General features: G+C 40.1%; 1 protein-coding gene across 1 annotated transcript; it reads left to right on the top strand.

Annotated features, from left to right (window-relative positions):
- The first annotated feature begins 5,347 nt into the window (after positions 1 to 5,347).
- ero1a (endoplasmic reticulum oxidoreductase 1 alpha) lies at positions 5,348 to 17,014 on the top strand. Its single transcript, XM_036135937.1, has 16 exons — positions 5,348 to 5,450; positions 5,895 to 6,216; positions 7,000 to 7,119; positions 7,203 to 7,286; positions 9,182 to 9,223; positions 9,408 to 9,487; positions 9,606 to 9,679; positions 10,614 to 10,734; positions 12,550 to 12,611; positions 12,690 to 12,716; positions 12,794 to 12,886; positions 12,985 to 13,231; positions 15,733 to 15,802; positions 16,060 to 16,146; positions 16,556 to 16,692; positions 16,798 to 17,014. The coding sequence occupies exons 2-16, from the start codon at positions 6,133 to 6,135 to the stop codon at positions 16,856 to 16,858; spliced, it is 1,389 nt and encodes a 462-aa protein (XP_035991830.1). The 5' UTR covers positions 5,348 to 5,450; positions 5,895 to 6,132; the 3' UTR covers positions 16,859 to 17,014.
- Positions 17,015 to 17,498: the final 484 nt, after the last annotated feature.

Raw genomic sequence — 17,498 nt, 5'->3', positions numbered from 1 at the left:
CTTCTTTGTTGTCCAGTGTAAACTAGAAATAGAGACATGCTGTTTTAGGTGGATTTAGCTAATGTTAAATTTATCAAAGTAGCAACATGAAAATTATGACTGCTGTAAACAGCAGATGCAAAGAAGTTTATTTTTCACTCACTGACTACATTTACATGTGCAGAATAATAATCAGTGTTATCAGAATCAAATTACCCCTATGGGACACCGTTATTTGGACTGAAGGCTATAAAAATCTGATAAGACACCAGGTCTTGTTGTTTTTATGGCACTCTCAGGCTTAATCCTCTATTTGACTTTAGTCAAGAACACTAATTCATGCGAGCATGATTTAGTCAAAATATTAAAAACCGAGGAATGCCTATCTATGTAATTAATAACTAAAATATATGTCTAAATTTTTTGAAAATCCATGTTTTTTTGGTTACTTCCTGAAAAATAACAGTATAGGACACAAGGGGGTTGCCCCGACAACAGCATAATCCATAAATACTATAATGAACTGATTATTAGTGTTCATGCAGTGTGCATGCAACATTATTGACAGCATCTTTCTCAGTCTTTGATGTCCTAAACTATCGCAGTTTTAACAGGAATGGGCAGAATTATTTTATTATTGAGGCTCCAAATCTACTGACAAGACATCAACTATATCCCTGGTGTGACTCATTGGCTAAAAGCTGCAAAACAGAATAGCTGATATAGCAATAAAGCTAGCGTAGCAATATAATGGAGAAATAGAAAACTAATAAATAACAAAAGTCCTGTTGGTAGCATAGCTATCATTATCCTAGCATCTATGCTAACAACAGAGCTTAGAAGACAAAGCTCTTCATAATCCAAAAGGTATTGTTCCACAAAGAACTTGAGAGTGAGGACTTGAGAGTCCGACGTTGAGCGGAGCAGAGTGACCCGTACACGTCCGAGGGAAACCGCAGCCATTTATTTTATGCAAATGTTTTATCTTTGGAACAGAATGAAGGTGTAATATATACAACAAATTATTAACAGTTACTAACATGGTTTAAAACAGAAATAACTCCTATTAGATCGATCGATGGATAGATAAACTTTATTCCGGACTTATGGTCCAATAAATACATACATAAATAAAATAAATAAATGGATAAGAATAAAACACAATACAAGTACCATTATCAATTAAATAGGGGCTTTAAAGAAGACAGGAATACCAGTGTCTCCACAACTTAGACTGGTATCGGATTGCACTACGTGTGGTGTCAGTAAGTGACAAGATAATATCATTGCCAGGTGCATTTAACCTCCAGATAAACGTATACATTAACGTTCCTAAAACAGCTTGTAGGGTATTGACTCTTGCTGTGACAAACATCTCACTCGCACCAGTCCATCTTGGCCGTTTCAAAAATACCCGCAAAGCATCATTATAGGCCACCTGCAGCCTTTGCAGGTTGTTTTTTCTATATGTAGACTGCAGGTGAGCAGGGCACAGAGAGGTTCAATATGCATTAAACAGTTCCACTTTGACTTCATCAGTACATGCACCGAATTTACGGGCAAGGGTATTAGCTTGAGCATACAACATTCTACGTTGTCTACAGATATCATCATCGTATGACAGATCTTCTGTGATGATGTGCCCAAGATACTTGGTTTTGTTTGTAACACCCAGCACAGTATTTGACAGCCGAAAATCTGGAAACTGAATAGATTTGTCTTCTTTAGTCCTACAGATCATGACCACACTTTTAGATGGATTGTACTTAATGTCGTGTTCCAGACCATACTCAGAACAGATGTTAAGTAATGGCTGTAACCCAGCAGTACTTGGACTAAATATGACTAAATCATCTGCATAGATCAGGTGATTCAGTACAGAGTTACCAGCCACACAACCAGTGTTACAACCATATATACACATATCTGTGCCCAGCCTAGCCTTAAAACCAAACTGGTTATCTGTAGAATTGATAACCTCTAAAATCCTGTCCAGCAGGATTGACTCGATAATTTTTGAAACTATACTGGCCAACGCTATCGGACGGTAATTATCAGAACTGCCAATCTTCCCAGTTTTATGTTTGATAACTGGTACTAATAGGACACTTAAAATAGAGTCAGGTAAAAGTCTGTGTATAAAAAAGGCTGTAAAACAAATGGAAAGTAGAATAGCTAGCCTTGCACTTGCATACTTTAAATGCTCTGCTGAGACTCCATCCAACCCAGTGGCTTTATTGTTAGACAATTTGGAAATAGCTTTATGAACTTCATAAGGCAGGATTTCATCTATATGGTCAACATTATTTACAGTGTATGGTTCACTACGAATACAATTAAATAATCCACTGTAATTAATTAATGTATTAACATCTTAGATAAAGAGACAACACCTACAAACATACAGTTAAAAAATTGTTGGAATGGAAATTAATTTACTGATTATTTAATGTATTTTTACAGGTAGTGAAAAAGGTTAAATGAAGCAGCATGTGTACATGACTACAACTGATCTAGGTTAGGTCAGATGTAGTCATGTCCACTTAAACATGCAGCCAGCTGGAGCAGCTCCCTGTCTTCAGCCGCCGGATGGCCGTCCTCCTCTGGGTCAACCTCCTCGTCCTCCTCTGGGTCAACCTCCTCGTCCTCCTCTGGGTCGACCTCCTCATCCTCAACGTCTAGCTGGTCCGCTGCCTCTATACAAATATTGTGGAGGATGCAGCAGGCGGCGATTACTTTTGGGGCAAATGTCGGGCGGACCTCTAGCGCCCTTAAGAAGATGGAATGCCACCGTGTCTTCAGACCACCAAAGGCAAGCTCAACGATGTTTCTCGCCTTGGCGTGGTGCCTGTTGTAGCGTGCCTCCACTTGACCTGTACTAAATATAAAATTAACTTGTAATTTAGGTAATATGCTAATATGTCTTAATCTTCTATCCAATTAATATAATGTATGTATCAGTTGTGTGTTATTGTTGGCTCTATTTAAGGACAAGAAGGTAAGAGATCTTACTGGCAAGCTGTTTCCCTATAGGATGCACCGCAGGCCAGCCAGTAGAGGGTTACCAGCACCTCTATCTCCTGTGGTCATCCATGGACCTTCTGGATGGGCAACAGCTGAAGGAGCAGGACGATAGTGGCCCTATTTAGCCTGAAGGCTGGTTTCAGGTCCCCTTCAATAAAAAATATTTGGAGGATTGGCACAGAGGTGTTTATCCTCACATATTTAGTTTATGTTTCTTCCTGTAAATTAAAAATGCCAAATGTTACCATAATTGTTTTTTTCAATTCTAACCTTTTCACAGCATAAAACTATAAATGCTTAACATGCAGATTATTATAGTTCTCAGGAAAGAAAAGGTCACATCTATATTATTGTATAGTAAATGTAACAAATGGCTTCCATTCTCTGGTATTTTTACCATTTCACTGAAAGAATGAGCTGAACTGACTGCACATAACTTATAGATTAATCACTGTACAGGTGGGCAAACATAGAAATATGACTATTCCTTTCTTAATTATCAGTGCTGTGAAGGTCAGTAGGTGCAATAAAGTAGCTTAACCCTGATGTCATACTGTTACTAATGTTAAAATTGGGCTTTCATTTTAATAATATAGCTCGCCACTGAGCTATATTATACACTGGAGTGCTGATTTTGCCGAAAAACTGAAGTAACTCGCTGCCATCTTGCTCCTCCCTACTCTCACAGAATCCCATAGGATTTGGTTGCAACAACAAGCAGTTTTCTGGCTGTGTGAAAACGTTTCGCAGGTAATTTTACAGTCAGTGGATGTACTAATACTATCAAGAACTAGGAAATTAGGTGCTGAAATATTTTACATGTTATTCATATTAAATATATATATGTATATATAAGTATGTGTATATGTATATATGTGTATGTGTATATATATATATATATATATGTATGTATACCAATATGTAAATATATGTTTTTGTTATTTATATATTTATAAGTGTTATTAAATATATGTATATATATTTTTTTTTTTAAATAAATAAAATGCAAAATATTTCAGCACATGACTTTCTCAGTACTTGATAGTTTTAGAACATAACATAAAAGTATATGGCATTTGACGTTTTAAAAGTTTTAAGCCCCCCCTGAACATGAGAAAATCCTCGTTATTCGATGCTGTAGCGCACATATTCCCTAGTTACTGGGGGGAAATAAGGAGTACCAATATGGCGGCTGGTGGCTTCAAAGCGACTTGTTCTAACAGCGGACCATTAGCACTCCAGTGTATAATAGAGATCAGTGGTAAAATATGATGTAAATCTTCATTTATGCAGTGTGGTATAGTAACGAAGTAAAAATACTTCACTACTGTACTTAAGTATATTTTGGAGTACTTTATACTTTTCTCGAGTATAAAATTTTTTGATAACTTTTACTTTTACTTCAGTATATTTCGGAACTTAATTACATACTTTTACTCCAATACATTTTCAATGTTTGGTTTAGTTACTCATTACAAAAAGAGAGAGAGACGCATGCAAGTGTTTTGACCCCACCTACTGATTGACTGCGACAAAGTTGAAACTTGCCTGGGCTTGTTCATCACCACCAACAGGATAAGTAGCTGGTTCAGTGGTAAAGCAGGTTAAATTAACCTTGTGGTATAGGTAAAGCATCTAATAGCAGAGAGTCCTAATTTTCTTAACTAAATGATACCTGCAGGTGTATCTATTAGCAGGTTTACCATATCCTGGAGGTTAACTAAGCCTGGTTTATCACTTAACCATGTTCTTAATATTCACCTGCTGGTCTACATTTTGCCAGCACTTGGTTGTGTACAACTTTAAAGTGCATAGCACTGACCTTACTTGAAGAAGGAAAACTGAAAGCTTACAAAAAGGTTGTATTATCAGTCTAAACTTGGTCTAAATTTCTCCTGCACTTGGCTGTTTATATTATTTTAAGTGGATTTGACCTTCAAAGTTTACCAAAATCTAAAACGTCATTCAAACTGCATTTGCTTTGTTTTTCTTTTTACTTATACTTTTTATTACATTACTTAAGTACATCTATTTTTACTGTAATTTTCATACTTAAGTACACGACATTTTAGATACTTTAAGACTTTTACTCAAGTGACATTTCAGTGAGTGACTTGGACTTTTACCAAAGTCATATTTTGGAGAGATAACTATACTTTTACTTGACTCTGCGATTTCAGTACTTTATACAACACTGCATTTATGTTTTATGTTTCATTTAAGTTTTATACCCGCAATGGTGGAAACTGTACAATGTATTATTTTTACATTAGAGAGGAATGTTCATATAAACTGTGCAATTGTTAAATAATAAAAAAATAATAAAAATAAAAAGCTAAGTGGTGCTCGCGTTCAATGCGCATGCGCAGGAGCATAACGGATGCTGCGTCAGTGTGGGATGCCGACCGGTTTTAGAAAGCAGTGGTGGTTTGTTCCGCTAAGAACAGGTACCCGAGCTCAGCAGACACTTTAGTAAATACTAATATTGTTTAGTATCCGCGGCAAAAACGACTAAGTAGCAGTTAGCAAAGAAAACCAGGAGTTAGCTCGTGCCTTCCTGCTACTTCCGGGGTCTATCTTGAAGTTACATGATCGCTGCTACAGCAGCCCTTAACTAACAGATAAACCCGCCGTTTGTTCATATAAACATTTGAGTCCCGGTCATTTTGAAAGTTTATTTGGTGGTGCTCTTTTGTTTTAAAGAAAGCGTTGTTTGTAAGCATGTTTTCATGTTTATGTCTTTGAGTTTCAAAGAAATTGTCGCCAGCTACTGGCGCGGCGGTGCAAATTACGCCGTCTTGGCGTTTGTCCCACGCAGACCACCGATAAAACGTTTGCCGTGTGGACGTGTTAACGGTCCTGGTTTCTTTTTTCTTTTCTTTTTTTTAAAGGGATCGCGGTGATGTGCGCGGGGCCGATGACCGCGGCAGCTGCTCGTCACGTAGGGCACGTTGCGGATTGGAAATGATGAAACATCAGGAAACGACAGCTCACAGGAGATCCCCGCCTCCCCACATCCACGGCCGCTGAAGGACCGACGCGTTTCCCTAATTTCTAACAAAACACGGAAGACTGAGAGCAGTTGGACTACAGTAGCTGATAAGCCGAGAAGAGACACCCAGAGAGGTCATGATGATGAAGAAGCTGGTGGTCTTCCTCCTCCTCCTCGTCCTCCAGGTGCCCGGAGTTGCGCACGGCAGGTGTTTCTGTCAGGTGAGCGACGTTTTAAACCATATGGTCTTTATTACAGAGCTTGTTTTGTTTTGTTTTTTGGCAGATACGGGACGATCTTTAGACCTCCAGATCTTTGTTTAATAACTTAGTTGTAAACAGCGCATAAAGACTTTTAACTCATAGGTGTGTTCTTAAAACTACGAGCAGAAAACACGGAGCAGGAAGTGTGATTAATGCACTTAGAGGCGGAGAAACTGAAGCTTGTTTTTAAACTGGAAGGGAAGATGAAAATAAAACCAACTCTCCATAATGTTCTGCCTCTATAATTAGAAATATATAATCTAAAGCGTTTCGGTTTGTAGCCATATGGTGCTTGTGTTTGATGACGTCAGGTACATTATTCTTTTACAGAGGCCGGCATAAAGTCTCATTATTTTTAATCTACTCTTTGTACCACATGGTGTAACACTGGGTCTGGTGCTTGGTCCAGTTTACTGGTATGGATTTTTATATATTTTATATTAGAATTGAAGTTGTAATTCTTTACTATACAAAAAAGAGAAATGATTCTGTTTCCTTTTTATGTTTTTGCAGTTGAAGATCAGGATAGTGAAATTAGATCTTACATAAGAGTAGATTGTTCCTGTTCGCATCAGAGCACTTTGCAGATCCTTCAGCTATCGGGCTGTTCTGTTTGACCAGCTCCCAGTTTCTGGCTGAGACACACACACCTGCTTTTTTTTTTTTTTTTTTTTTTTTTTTTAGACTAAGCTGAGGATTTTGTGAAACAAAAAAGAAAATTTAAAAACGTTTCTTTCTCAGGTGACGGGCGAACTGGACGACTGTGCCTGCGACGTCGAGACCATTGACGGTTTCAACAACGAGCAGCTTTTCCCCAAACTTCAAACTCTGCTGGAGTCCGACTACTTCAGGTTCTACAAGGTAAACTCAGACCGAGGTGTGACGCGCACACGCTGGGATTAAACGACGCGTTTCTCAGGGTTTCTGGTGACTCTGTCCTACAGGTGAACCTGAACAAACCGTGTCCGTTCTGGACGGCCGGCAGTCACTGTGGTCTGAGAGACTGTGCCGTGAAGCCCTGCTCACCGGTGAGTTTTCCCCCCTGCTTTCTGCAACCGATGCTCCTAAAGAAAATCGCTTTAAGCTTTGTCTTTTCTATAAAATGAACTAGAGGTCGACTGATATGTTGGCAATACGACAATAACTATGTTTACATGCACAAAATGTCACGGTCAGGTTAAAATGTGTTTGGATTAAATAATCGGATTGTACCGTTTATACAGGCACACAATCAATTAATCTGATCATAATGAGCGTGTATATGCACCTGGTCTTTTTTCAGAATAGAACCACTCAGACATGGGCAGTTATTAAGTAATAATAAAACCACAGAAGAAGAAGAAGAACTTCGGTCTTTGCTGAACAATAAAATATAGTAAACAAAGCAGTTTTATAAGAGTTTGTTTGTCTTCCAGGCGCCCAGGCTGGACTTGCACGATATTCTGATTATAGTAGCATCGTTACTGAATAAATAACAATTTTGAGCTCTTTTAAAGTTTTGAATTTAATCGTTTATATGCCCGCTGATCGGATTATCAGTCTGCATAAACCACCCCTCTCATTCAGGTTCCAATTTCATTCCGATTGAGTTTAATCCGACATTCCCATCAGGTTGTTTACATGACGCCTTTTTATTCTTATCGGCCCTTTATTCAGATGTAAACGTAGCTACTGATTCACGCCTTGAATGTGGGATAGCTGAATAATTCAGACCTGATTTTTATGTAGTCTGAGAAGTATTATCTATAGTCTATTATTCTCTGTTGATTCAGACTTTTGGTAATGGGCCCTTAGCTCTGAAGAAGACATAGAAAAGGGATCTGAACTTGACATTTAGAAATGAGGATTAGAATTTGTGGGAATATTAAAGTAGTTTCAAGGGATGCAAGAGTACGCCTTATTAAATTGAGAGTTATGCATCGTTTTTATTGGACTCCCTCTAGATTATTTAGATTAGGATTATCGTCCACTCCACACTGCTGGTGAAGTAAGTCTGAGGAAGGTACTTTAATTCAGGTTTTATGTCACAAAACCCAACTATTCTGGACCAGTGTTTATGATAATCTATGTGAGATTACAAAGATGCAGATTCCATTATTATTATTATTATTATTATTATTATTATTATTATTATTATTATTTGTTTTGAGTGATCATTCAGTTCTGACAGGATAAACGTGTTCAAAGTTTTATCCAGACCAATGTTACCTTTGGCAGACATACTTGTCAGGGGATGAAGACGGAAGGTTTCCCTCTCTGTTAAAGTGGTTTCAGCATCCGACAAAATGTCATATGAACGACTGGGTAGAACGGATGTATATGAAGGAAATATTTAACTTTATTAGAAGCTCCCTGAAAGGTGTTATGTACTGGAGAGAAAAATATTCTTATTTTTATTTGTATGTTATGTTTTTTCAGTTCCTCTGATCGTGGCGTTTGACAGCAGAATATCTTGTTTTGCTCATTTAGTTTACTTCTTGTGTGTCGACTTTCCCTCTAATTATTTTCTGTCTATTTGTTATTTTTTGCGTGATAAATAATGAAAATAAAAACTGTTAATCATAAAAAAAAAACTATCTCTGTAGGAATTCATGGTAAGCTTTTGTGTTTGTACTTGAAAATTCCCGTTTTGCAGAAAATACACTTTTAAAACCTCTAAGAATCAGGTTCAAAGAGTTAATTAGCTTAATAAAAATGTTCAGGTATAGCTCTGAAAATGGGGAAAGGAGCTAAAGTCAAACAGCCCAACATTTGAATCTTTCTCCATCAAACTATGCAAAACTAAAACGTAGCTTTGCATACACCCCGTCGTATTTAAACCCAGTGTCCTAATCATCGTCTGCTAGATGTCAGCCGCTTGTTAAAACGGGTCTAAGTGGAAGATAATTCCCGTTAACCCGCCTGAATCTGTGTTTGCTCCCAGAACGAGGTTCCTGAGGGAATCCGATCGTCTCCTCATCACAAGGTCAGTCCGTCCGAGACACTCGCTCCTTCACTTCTGTCTTTAAATCCTTTTCTTTCTTAAACTTAGTGTGGGGACACCAAAAAATTATAAAACTACAAACGATAAGTAGTTATTCTAAATTAAAAGTGGATGATAAGATAACAGAAACATCTGGAAGTTAAACCCGTTGTCCTTCTGCTTTTAGTATTCAGCGGCGGCCAACGAGGAGCAGCTGGTCGCGTGTGAGAAGGAGAAACATCTCGGCGCCGTAGACGTCTCTCTGAGGTGAGTCGGGCCCAAACAGACTCGCTGTGGGCTTACCTGCGCTGTAACTTCTCTACATGTAAGCTTAAACAATCTAAGCTGTTCGCCTCTGAAGCTCAACCTCTGCTTTTGTTTTCAGCCAGGAGACCCGAGAGGCTTTGTTGGACTGGAGCAAACACGACGACGAGGCCGAGCGCTTCTGCGTGGTCGACGGTACGGATCAGCTCAGCTGTGGGGGGAAATAAACGCCACCTTATTTCATCCAGTGTATATATAAAAAATCTGACGTCAGCGCATGTAACGGTCGCTACAAACAGCGTTCTAATGCAGAAGATAAAAACGTTACTGGTTGATACTAGCCTCGTGAGACCATCCTGATCTCGCGAGCTTTCAAGGTTTCACTCGCAGATCAGTCTGGCTACTCTCCGTTAAAGAAAATTTGGAGCCGTTCACCAAACGAACGTCCAATCAGCGTTGGCTTTGAGGCGGGTTGAGGTGTGACGCAACGGGAAGCGCGTCAGTTCAGTCTAAAGAACATGGCGGCTTCAGCCGATGAAACTAGCGTTAGCGTGGCTATCGAGCAAGTTTTATCGGAATTACAGAGTATTTCTTTGCTGAGCTAACGAGCCTTTACCTGCAGCAGCAAGAGTAGCTTGGCTTGTGGTTGTGTTTTCGTCGTCGCTCGTAACAGAGCGACGACGAATCTGATTGGTTTATTTGGCCCGTCTATCACCAACATAGGCCAATCAGCTAACCAGTATTTTCGCCCCTTCCCAAAATTACTTCAACGGAAGGTTTCCAGATGGATATGCGGAGCAAATCTATCTGGCGGAGTCAGGTAAGAATTTTTCCCCCTTTCATTTTTTATTGAAAAGGATGAAAAACATCACGATCTGTTGTGACACACAAAATTTTACTTTTTTTTTTTAAGTGCATACAAAACAATAGAACATGGTGGCTTTAACCAGGAGCTGCAGGCATCTTTTATATATTCAGTTAGAAAAATGAATCTCTAGCCAGAAAAGCGTTTTTTTTTTTAGACATTTTTGCTGACGTGACGCGCCTCAGCTCTGCTTGCCTCTGAAATTTGCTGAAATGGTGGGATGGACGGATGAATCATTATAACTAAACTGTTGCCGTTTCCCAGACGAGGAGTCGCCGGACTCGCAGTACGTAGACCTGCTGCTGAACCCGGAGCGCTACACAGGCTACAAAGGTCCAGAGGCGTGGCGGATCTGGACCAGCATCTATGAGGAGAACTGCTTCAAGTACGCCTCGACACAAACGACACCATCATTTTTAGTTTTTTTTTTGTTTTTTTTAAACAGTTTCTGGTCTTTATTTAGAGTTGAAGGCCAGCAATAAGTACAAACGGAGTGTTGGTTTCTGTCTATTTGTTATTTTTTGCGTGATGTCCTCATCGATACGGTTAGTGTAGCTAAGGATCAGGATAGAGAGTGGTGCTTGTTTTTGTTATTGAATAATGAAAATAAAAACTGTTAATCATAAAAAAAAAAACGATCTATGTGGGAATTCATGGTAAGCTTTTGTGTTTGTACTTGAAAATTCCCTTTTTGCAGAGACCTCTAAGAATCAGGTTCAAAGAGTTAATTAGCTTAACAAAAATGTTCAGGTATGGCTCTGAAAATGAGCGACGGACAAAGGAAGCTAAAGTCTGGACATAGAACTGCCCAAACGACACGATCATTCTTAGTTGTTGTTTTTTTAACAGTTTCTGGTCTTTATTTAGAGTTGAAGGCCAGCAATAAGTAAAATTGGAGAGTGTTGGTTAAAGTTTTCTGCTCCAAAGCAAGTAGGAAAGGTTTGCTTTTTTTGTCTCTCTTGTTGTGTCTCTGTTCTGTCTTCTGTAACCCCAGTCGGTCGAGGCAGATGACCGTTCATACTGAGCCCGGTTCTGCCGGAGGTTTTTCCTTCCCGTTAATGGGAAGTTTTTCTTCCCACTGTCGCTTCATGCTTGCTCAGTATGAGGGATTGCTGCAAAGCCATCAACAATGCAGACGACTCTCCCTGTGGCTCTACGGTTCTCCAGGAGTGAATGCTGCTTGTCGGGACTTTGATGCAATCAACTGGTTTGGTGCTATATAAATAAAATTGAATTGAATTGAATTGATAGCGCCAAATCATGAAACATGTCATCTCAAGTCACTTTACAAAGTCAAGTTCAATCATATTGTACAGATTGGGTCAGATTATACAGATTGGTCAAAAATTTCCTATATAAGGAAACCAGTTGATTTCCTTATATAGGAAGCACACATTGATCCAGTAATCTGTTCTACATTAGATGGTAGTAGCGGGTGAGCCGTCTTCTCTGGATGATGTCACAGTTAACAGAACGCCAGACCAGGTGTACCTACTATGAAGAAAAAAGAGAGAGAGAGCAAAAAGTTAAAAGCTGAAATGACGACAGTCATTTCAATGTAATACAATGCAAAACTGGAGAACAGTAGAAATCAGTAGAGTGAGAAAATTAGACCCTGATGTCCTCCAGTAGCTTAAGCCTAAAGCAGCATAACTATAGAGGTAGCTCAGGGTAACATGAGCCACTCTAACTATATCTTTGTCAAAAAGGAAAGTTTTAAGATTAGTCCTAAAAGTAGACGGGGTGTCTGCCTCACGGACCAAAACTGGGAGTTGGTTCCACAGGAGAGGAGCCTGATAGCTAAAGGATCTGCCTCCCATTCTACTTTTAGAGACTCTAGGAACCACCAGCAGACCTGCAGTCTGAGAGCGAAGTGCTCTGTTAGGAACATACGGGGTAATCAGAGCTCTGATATATGATGGAGCTTGATTATTAAGGGCTTTATATGTTAGAAGGAGAATTTTAAATTCTATTCTTAATTTAACAGGAAGCCAATGAAGGGAAGCTAAAATAGGGGAAATATGATCCCTCTTGTTGATTTTCATCAGAACTCTTGCCGCAGCATTTTGAATCAGCTGAAGGCTGATCCAAAATATAAATAAAATATATAAATAAAATAAAATATATAAATAAAATTGAATTGAATTGAAAGGCCAAACTAGGTTCTAATGGTGGGTTCTTCCCGTTATCTCCCTGACAGACTGTTCACCATCGAGCGGCCGCTCATTCCTGACTCCTACCAGGGCGGCTCAGGAAGTGAAGGTAAGCGCTCCTGAACGCTCCGCCCATCTGTCTTAATCTCCGCTGACGGATCTCTAACCTCTCTGACGTCGTCCACAGCGCGACTCTTCTACAGCTGGCTGGAAGGTAAGCTCGCCGCCCACCCCCGCACACGTCCGGCAGCGTTTTCCCGCCTTTCACGTCGGCTTTGCCTCCCTTCTCAGGTCAGTGCGTGGAGAAGAGGGCCTTCTACCGCCTCATCTCCGGACTCCACGCCAGCATCAACGTGCATCTGAGCGCGCAGTACCTCCTGGATGGTGAGGCGCGCTGACGGCGGAGCGCGTTTGGGACGTCTTATCGAGCCTCCCTCCATGTTAACTCCTCCTCCTCCTCTTCCTCTTCCTCCCCTTTCCAGACAGTTGGTATCAGAGGAAGTGGGGTCACAACATATCCGAGTTCAGGCGGCGCTTCGACTCGGATCTGACGGCCGGCGAGGGCCCCAAGAGGCTCCGCAACCTCTACTTCCTGTACCTGATAGAGCTGAGGGCTTTAGCCAAAGTGCTGCCCTTCTTCAAGCAGTCGTCCTTCCAGCTGTACACGGGCCGCCCGGAGGAGGACCACAAGCACAAAGAGCTGCTTCTGGACATCCTGCAGCTGGCCAGGTGGGTCTGCCTGATAATAACCCGTTACCTCCTGGCTCCCTACTACCGTCCGCAGTGCAGCTGCTCTCCTATCGGCTCTTTTCATAACGGCTACTTTGCATAGCTTCAGCCGGCCGCTGCTCTCCAAACCGTGGAACCTGTGGAAGTCAGAGTCGTTCCTCTGTTAAAAGGTTAGCGTTGGTTTCCCGTCTGATGAAGGGCGGTATGATGAGAGGTTGTCTGTGTGCCTCTAACCCAGGGGTGTCAAACTCATTTTGGTTTAGGGGCCGCATACAGATTAATCTGATCTCAAGAGGGCCACACGAGTAAACTCATTGCAAGATTAAATAGAACTAATAAATGTGGACTTGTTGTTGATTTTTATATTGAGTTAATTTCACTTTTACGCAATATATTATGAATAACCTCAGCGTTTTTAAGAAAAGTATGTGGAATTTCAACAATACTTTTACTCAGTTAAACATTTACTTATACATTATGCATAAGAACTGATCACAGTGATTGTACAATGTTGAAAAACATTTATTCACATTTTTGGAACTTAAAAACACTGTCCTACATGACAAAATACATCAAACAGATAAAAATTAAGAAATAATTTGAATTTTTCCACACCTGAAGCGTAATCTGCTAATTAAAACACAGCGCTCCTCGTGGACAATATAGGAACTGCAGATTTTCAATTAAACGAAGTACATGTTTTTTTCAATAATTGTTTTATCATGCTCTTCCTTTTATCTTGTCCACTTGTGAAAGTCAAATCTGATGAGCTCTTTGTGGCATCTTACTGCCACATTTCCAGACAGGACACTGGAAAAAAAAAAAAAAAAATTTTTTATTTCTTTTATAATGATAATGCATTTAGCCACAGGGCCGGACTAAATTGTTCGGCGGGCTGGATCCGGCCCGCGGGCCGTATGTTTGACACCCCTGCTCTAACCACAGACTCTCTGAGGGCTGTACTCCTTTGTAAGGATGGGAATCGAAAACCGGTTCCTGTTCAGAACCGGTTCCGTGTGTTTCAATTTCGTTGCACCGTTTGGCAGCTCGCTTAACGATTCTCTTTTCGATTCCAAGTTACGCAAGTTACGTCACGTTTTTTACGCAAGTTACGCACACATGGCATTCAGTAAGCAAGTACGACGTGCCCAGGCGAAAAAAACAAACAAAAAAAAGGTTTGGCTTCATTTTAAAGAAGAGAAAGATGGCAACGAGGCGCTTTGCAATCATTGCAAAATGGCATATACATCCGCGAGAAGAAATAGATCCAACAGGCAGAAACACCTGCGCACACAACATGGCATACAATTTAACGAATGCCGTGTTTTTGATTCTTACCGGACAGAAGCTAAAGTTACGACCAGCATGGAAGGCAACTCTGGTGGTAAGTAGCTAGTTTTACATCACTGGCTGGTTCCTAGTAAATCAAATATGCCATCTCTGGAAATAAACCAATTTCCTACCTCTCTTTGGGGTTATTAAGGGAGTGTGCCTTTCTCGTTAATCCAGCCCTTCATTGGTAGCATGTTTAATTAGAACTACTGGTAGCTGGAATTATTCCATGATTCTAGCTATTGCAATGGATGTAAGGAAACATGCTACGAAGTTGCTCCGCAGTTCAGGGAGCGAGAGAAAGGTGACGCTCGTTTATTTAAATCAGGGGGAGATGAGTTTATTTCCCAAAATTGTACAGTAATGCTTTTTCATTAAACAGATGGCTTCTCCGTTAGATTTCGATGACTGAGGTTATCTGAAGGGAGATTAATAAGCAATTGTCACAACTAACTTACATTTTCTTGTATTCTAAGGAACTTATCTACTGTATTTAAGTTTGTTCTTATATTCCTTTTTTGTATTTAAACAAATATAAATGTTACTCCGGTTGCACATTTGCTGTGGACATCTTGACCTTGTTAGTTTGTGAGGTCGTGTGATGGTTAAGTAAACAAAGTTGATGCTCATCATCAAACTGTTTGTTCTCCCTTTTTTCCCCAAATTGGAATTGAAAAGGAATCGAATCATTTCACAGAATCGATAAGGGAATCGGACGTTTGTTTTTTCATTGGGTTGCGCAAACAAGTGTGCTTCAACCAAGATAAAACTAAAATGTTTAATATGTGGATGAACTGATTTAAGCTGCTGACTGAATCCTTGGGGAGTCAACAGCAGCTGTTGCGTAGAACTTGGTTTCCTCTTTTGGGGAAATGGTGTTCCTGGTTGAATGTTTAGGCTTATTAATCCACCACATAATTAATTTTGGACAGCTCAGATGCTTCAGCAAGGAAAGATCTCATTGATTTGTCCTGGTTTTAGAGTCTGAACGTGAAACCTGAGGATCGGAAAGCGAAACGAACGAGAGTTAACGGAGAGTCGATTAGGTGCCGTGTTTTGGCCGCCCGTGTTTCTAGGTCTGCTGAGGTAATTGTTATGTTGTATGAAACTAATTATTCTTGCTGCGGCGGTTTTTTTTTTTTTTTTTTGGGTGCTCTTTATTCCTCCAGATCGTTTCCGCTGCACTTTGATGAGACCTCCCTGTTTGCCGGAGACGATAAAGAAGCGGCCAAACTGAAGGTGAGAAACAATTTAACATTTCTGTGCACTTATATCTGCTTAGCAAGATAAAAACATCACATGTATTTAAAATGTTTATTCCAATTTTATTAATTTACAAACCGTAAAAAACATCAGACCCGATTATTCTTCTTGTTTTGGCCACCAGAGGGAGCTAACACGCAAAGAAATGCACTTTAGGTTTCTTCCTCTTTCTTTCTTTTAAATGTTGCTACAAATGTATCTTGTAAATATTCACGCCTCTCCTTTTCCACCAGGAGGACATCCGGCTGGCGTTTCTCAACATCTCAAAGATCATGGACTGCGTCGGCTGCTTCAAATGTCGTCTCTGGGGAAAACTACAGGTGCGCTTCCTCTGATCCTTGAAGCTCAGGCAATAATTCAATCAAATAAAAAAAATAAAAAAAATAAAAAACATTTCTTGTTTTTCTAGGCAGACTTTTTTTTATGTGTAATGTTGCCTTTTCTCACCTGTGCGACGTGTTGGTTGACCGTTACCGCAGCATCTCACTGAGCAGTCGCTGAACACATTATTAATCTCTTTTTAAACGCTAACAACTTTATTTATAAAGCACTTTAAGGCAACCACAGCTGAAACTATCTGTAAACTATATACATACAATAAGAGAAAGGAAAAAAATTTGATAATGACATCAGAACGATAAAATAAACTATAATAAAACATTTTTTTTTACTTATCTATGAAAAACATGATGAGCCTTTTTTATTTTGGTCTTTCTCTCTTTTTTTCAGACTCAGGGGTTGGGCACGGCGCTGAAGATCCTGTTTTCTGAGCGGCAGATCGAGGCGCTGCCGCAGTCCAGAGAGCGACGGCCCAGTTTCCAGCTCAGCCGGCAGGAGGTCGTCTCCCTCCTCAACGCCTTCGGGAGGTGGGAATCTGATTTATGACCTTCTGAAAATCTCTTTGAGCGTCGTTGAAATGTAAAACTCGGTTCCCTAACATTTCCTCGTGGATGTTTTGAACGTGTTCTCAGGATCTCCACCAGCATCAAAGAGCTGAAGACCTTCAGGTCGCTGCTGGCGGAGGAGCGATGACGGACCGCCGCCGTCCTGCTGCAACCAGACTGCTGTCTAAGCTTTAGCTTCACAAGACTCTGCTGCCATCAATAGGAAATCTTCTTTTTTTTCTGTAAAGATCTATCTTATTTATGTTGAATTTAAATAAATTTAGAGATTTATATGACATTTCAATGTCCTCCGTCTTCCTCATTGTGTGTGGAAGAGAAAACTGTTGAAGCTGGAAGTCTTTAGTGAGAGTTTAGGATGCAAAATATTCCTGTGAAACGTTAAAACGGCTTCATCCATCCATCCATCCTTTTATCCATTCATCCATCCATCCATTCATCCATCCATCCATTCATCCATCCATCCATCCATCCAGTCATTCATTCATCCAGTCATCCATCCATCCATCTAGTCATTCATCCATCCAGTCATTCATCCATTCATCCATCCATCTAGTCATTCATCCATCCAGTCATTCATCCAGTCATTCATCCATCCAGTCGTTCATCCATCCAGTCATTCATTCATCCATTCATCCATCCATCCAGTCATTCAGTCATCCATCCATTCATCCAGTCGTTCATTCATCCAGTCATCCATCCATTCATCCAGTCATTAATTCATCCATCTAGTCATTCATTCATCTATCCATCTAGTCATTCATTCATCC

This window comes from Fundulus heteroclitus, chromosome 4 (assembly GCF_011125445.2).
Source record: "Fundulus heteroclitus isolate FHET01 chromosome 4, MU-UCD_Fhet_4.1, whole genome shotgun sequence".
Lineage (NCBI taxonomy): Eukaryota > Metazoa > Chordata > Actinopteri > Cyprinodontiformes > Fundulidae > Fundulus > Fundulus heteroclitus.
This window is presented reverse-complemented; position numbering and strand designations above follow the sequence as displayed.

Excerpts from the sequence above, each read along its gene's own strand:
- ero1a (XM_036135937.1), top strand. The coding sequence starts at position 6,133 with ATGATGATGAAGAAGCTGGTGGTCTTCCTCCTCCTCCTCGTCCTCCAG. Across the intron at positions 16,147-16,555 it reads GTCTCTGGGGAAAACTACAG|ACTCAGGGGTTGGGCACGGC; the intron begins GTGCGCTTCCTC and ends TCTTTTTTTCAG. Across the intron at positions 16,693-16,797 it reads CTCCTCAACGCCTTCGGGAG|GATCTCCACCAGCATCAAAG; the intron begins GTGGGAATCTGA and ends ACGTGTTCTCAG.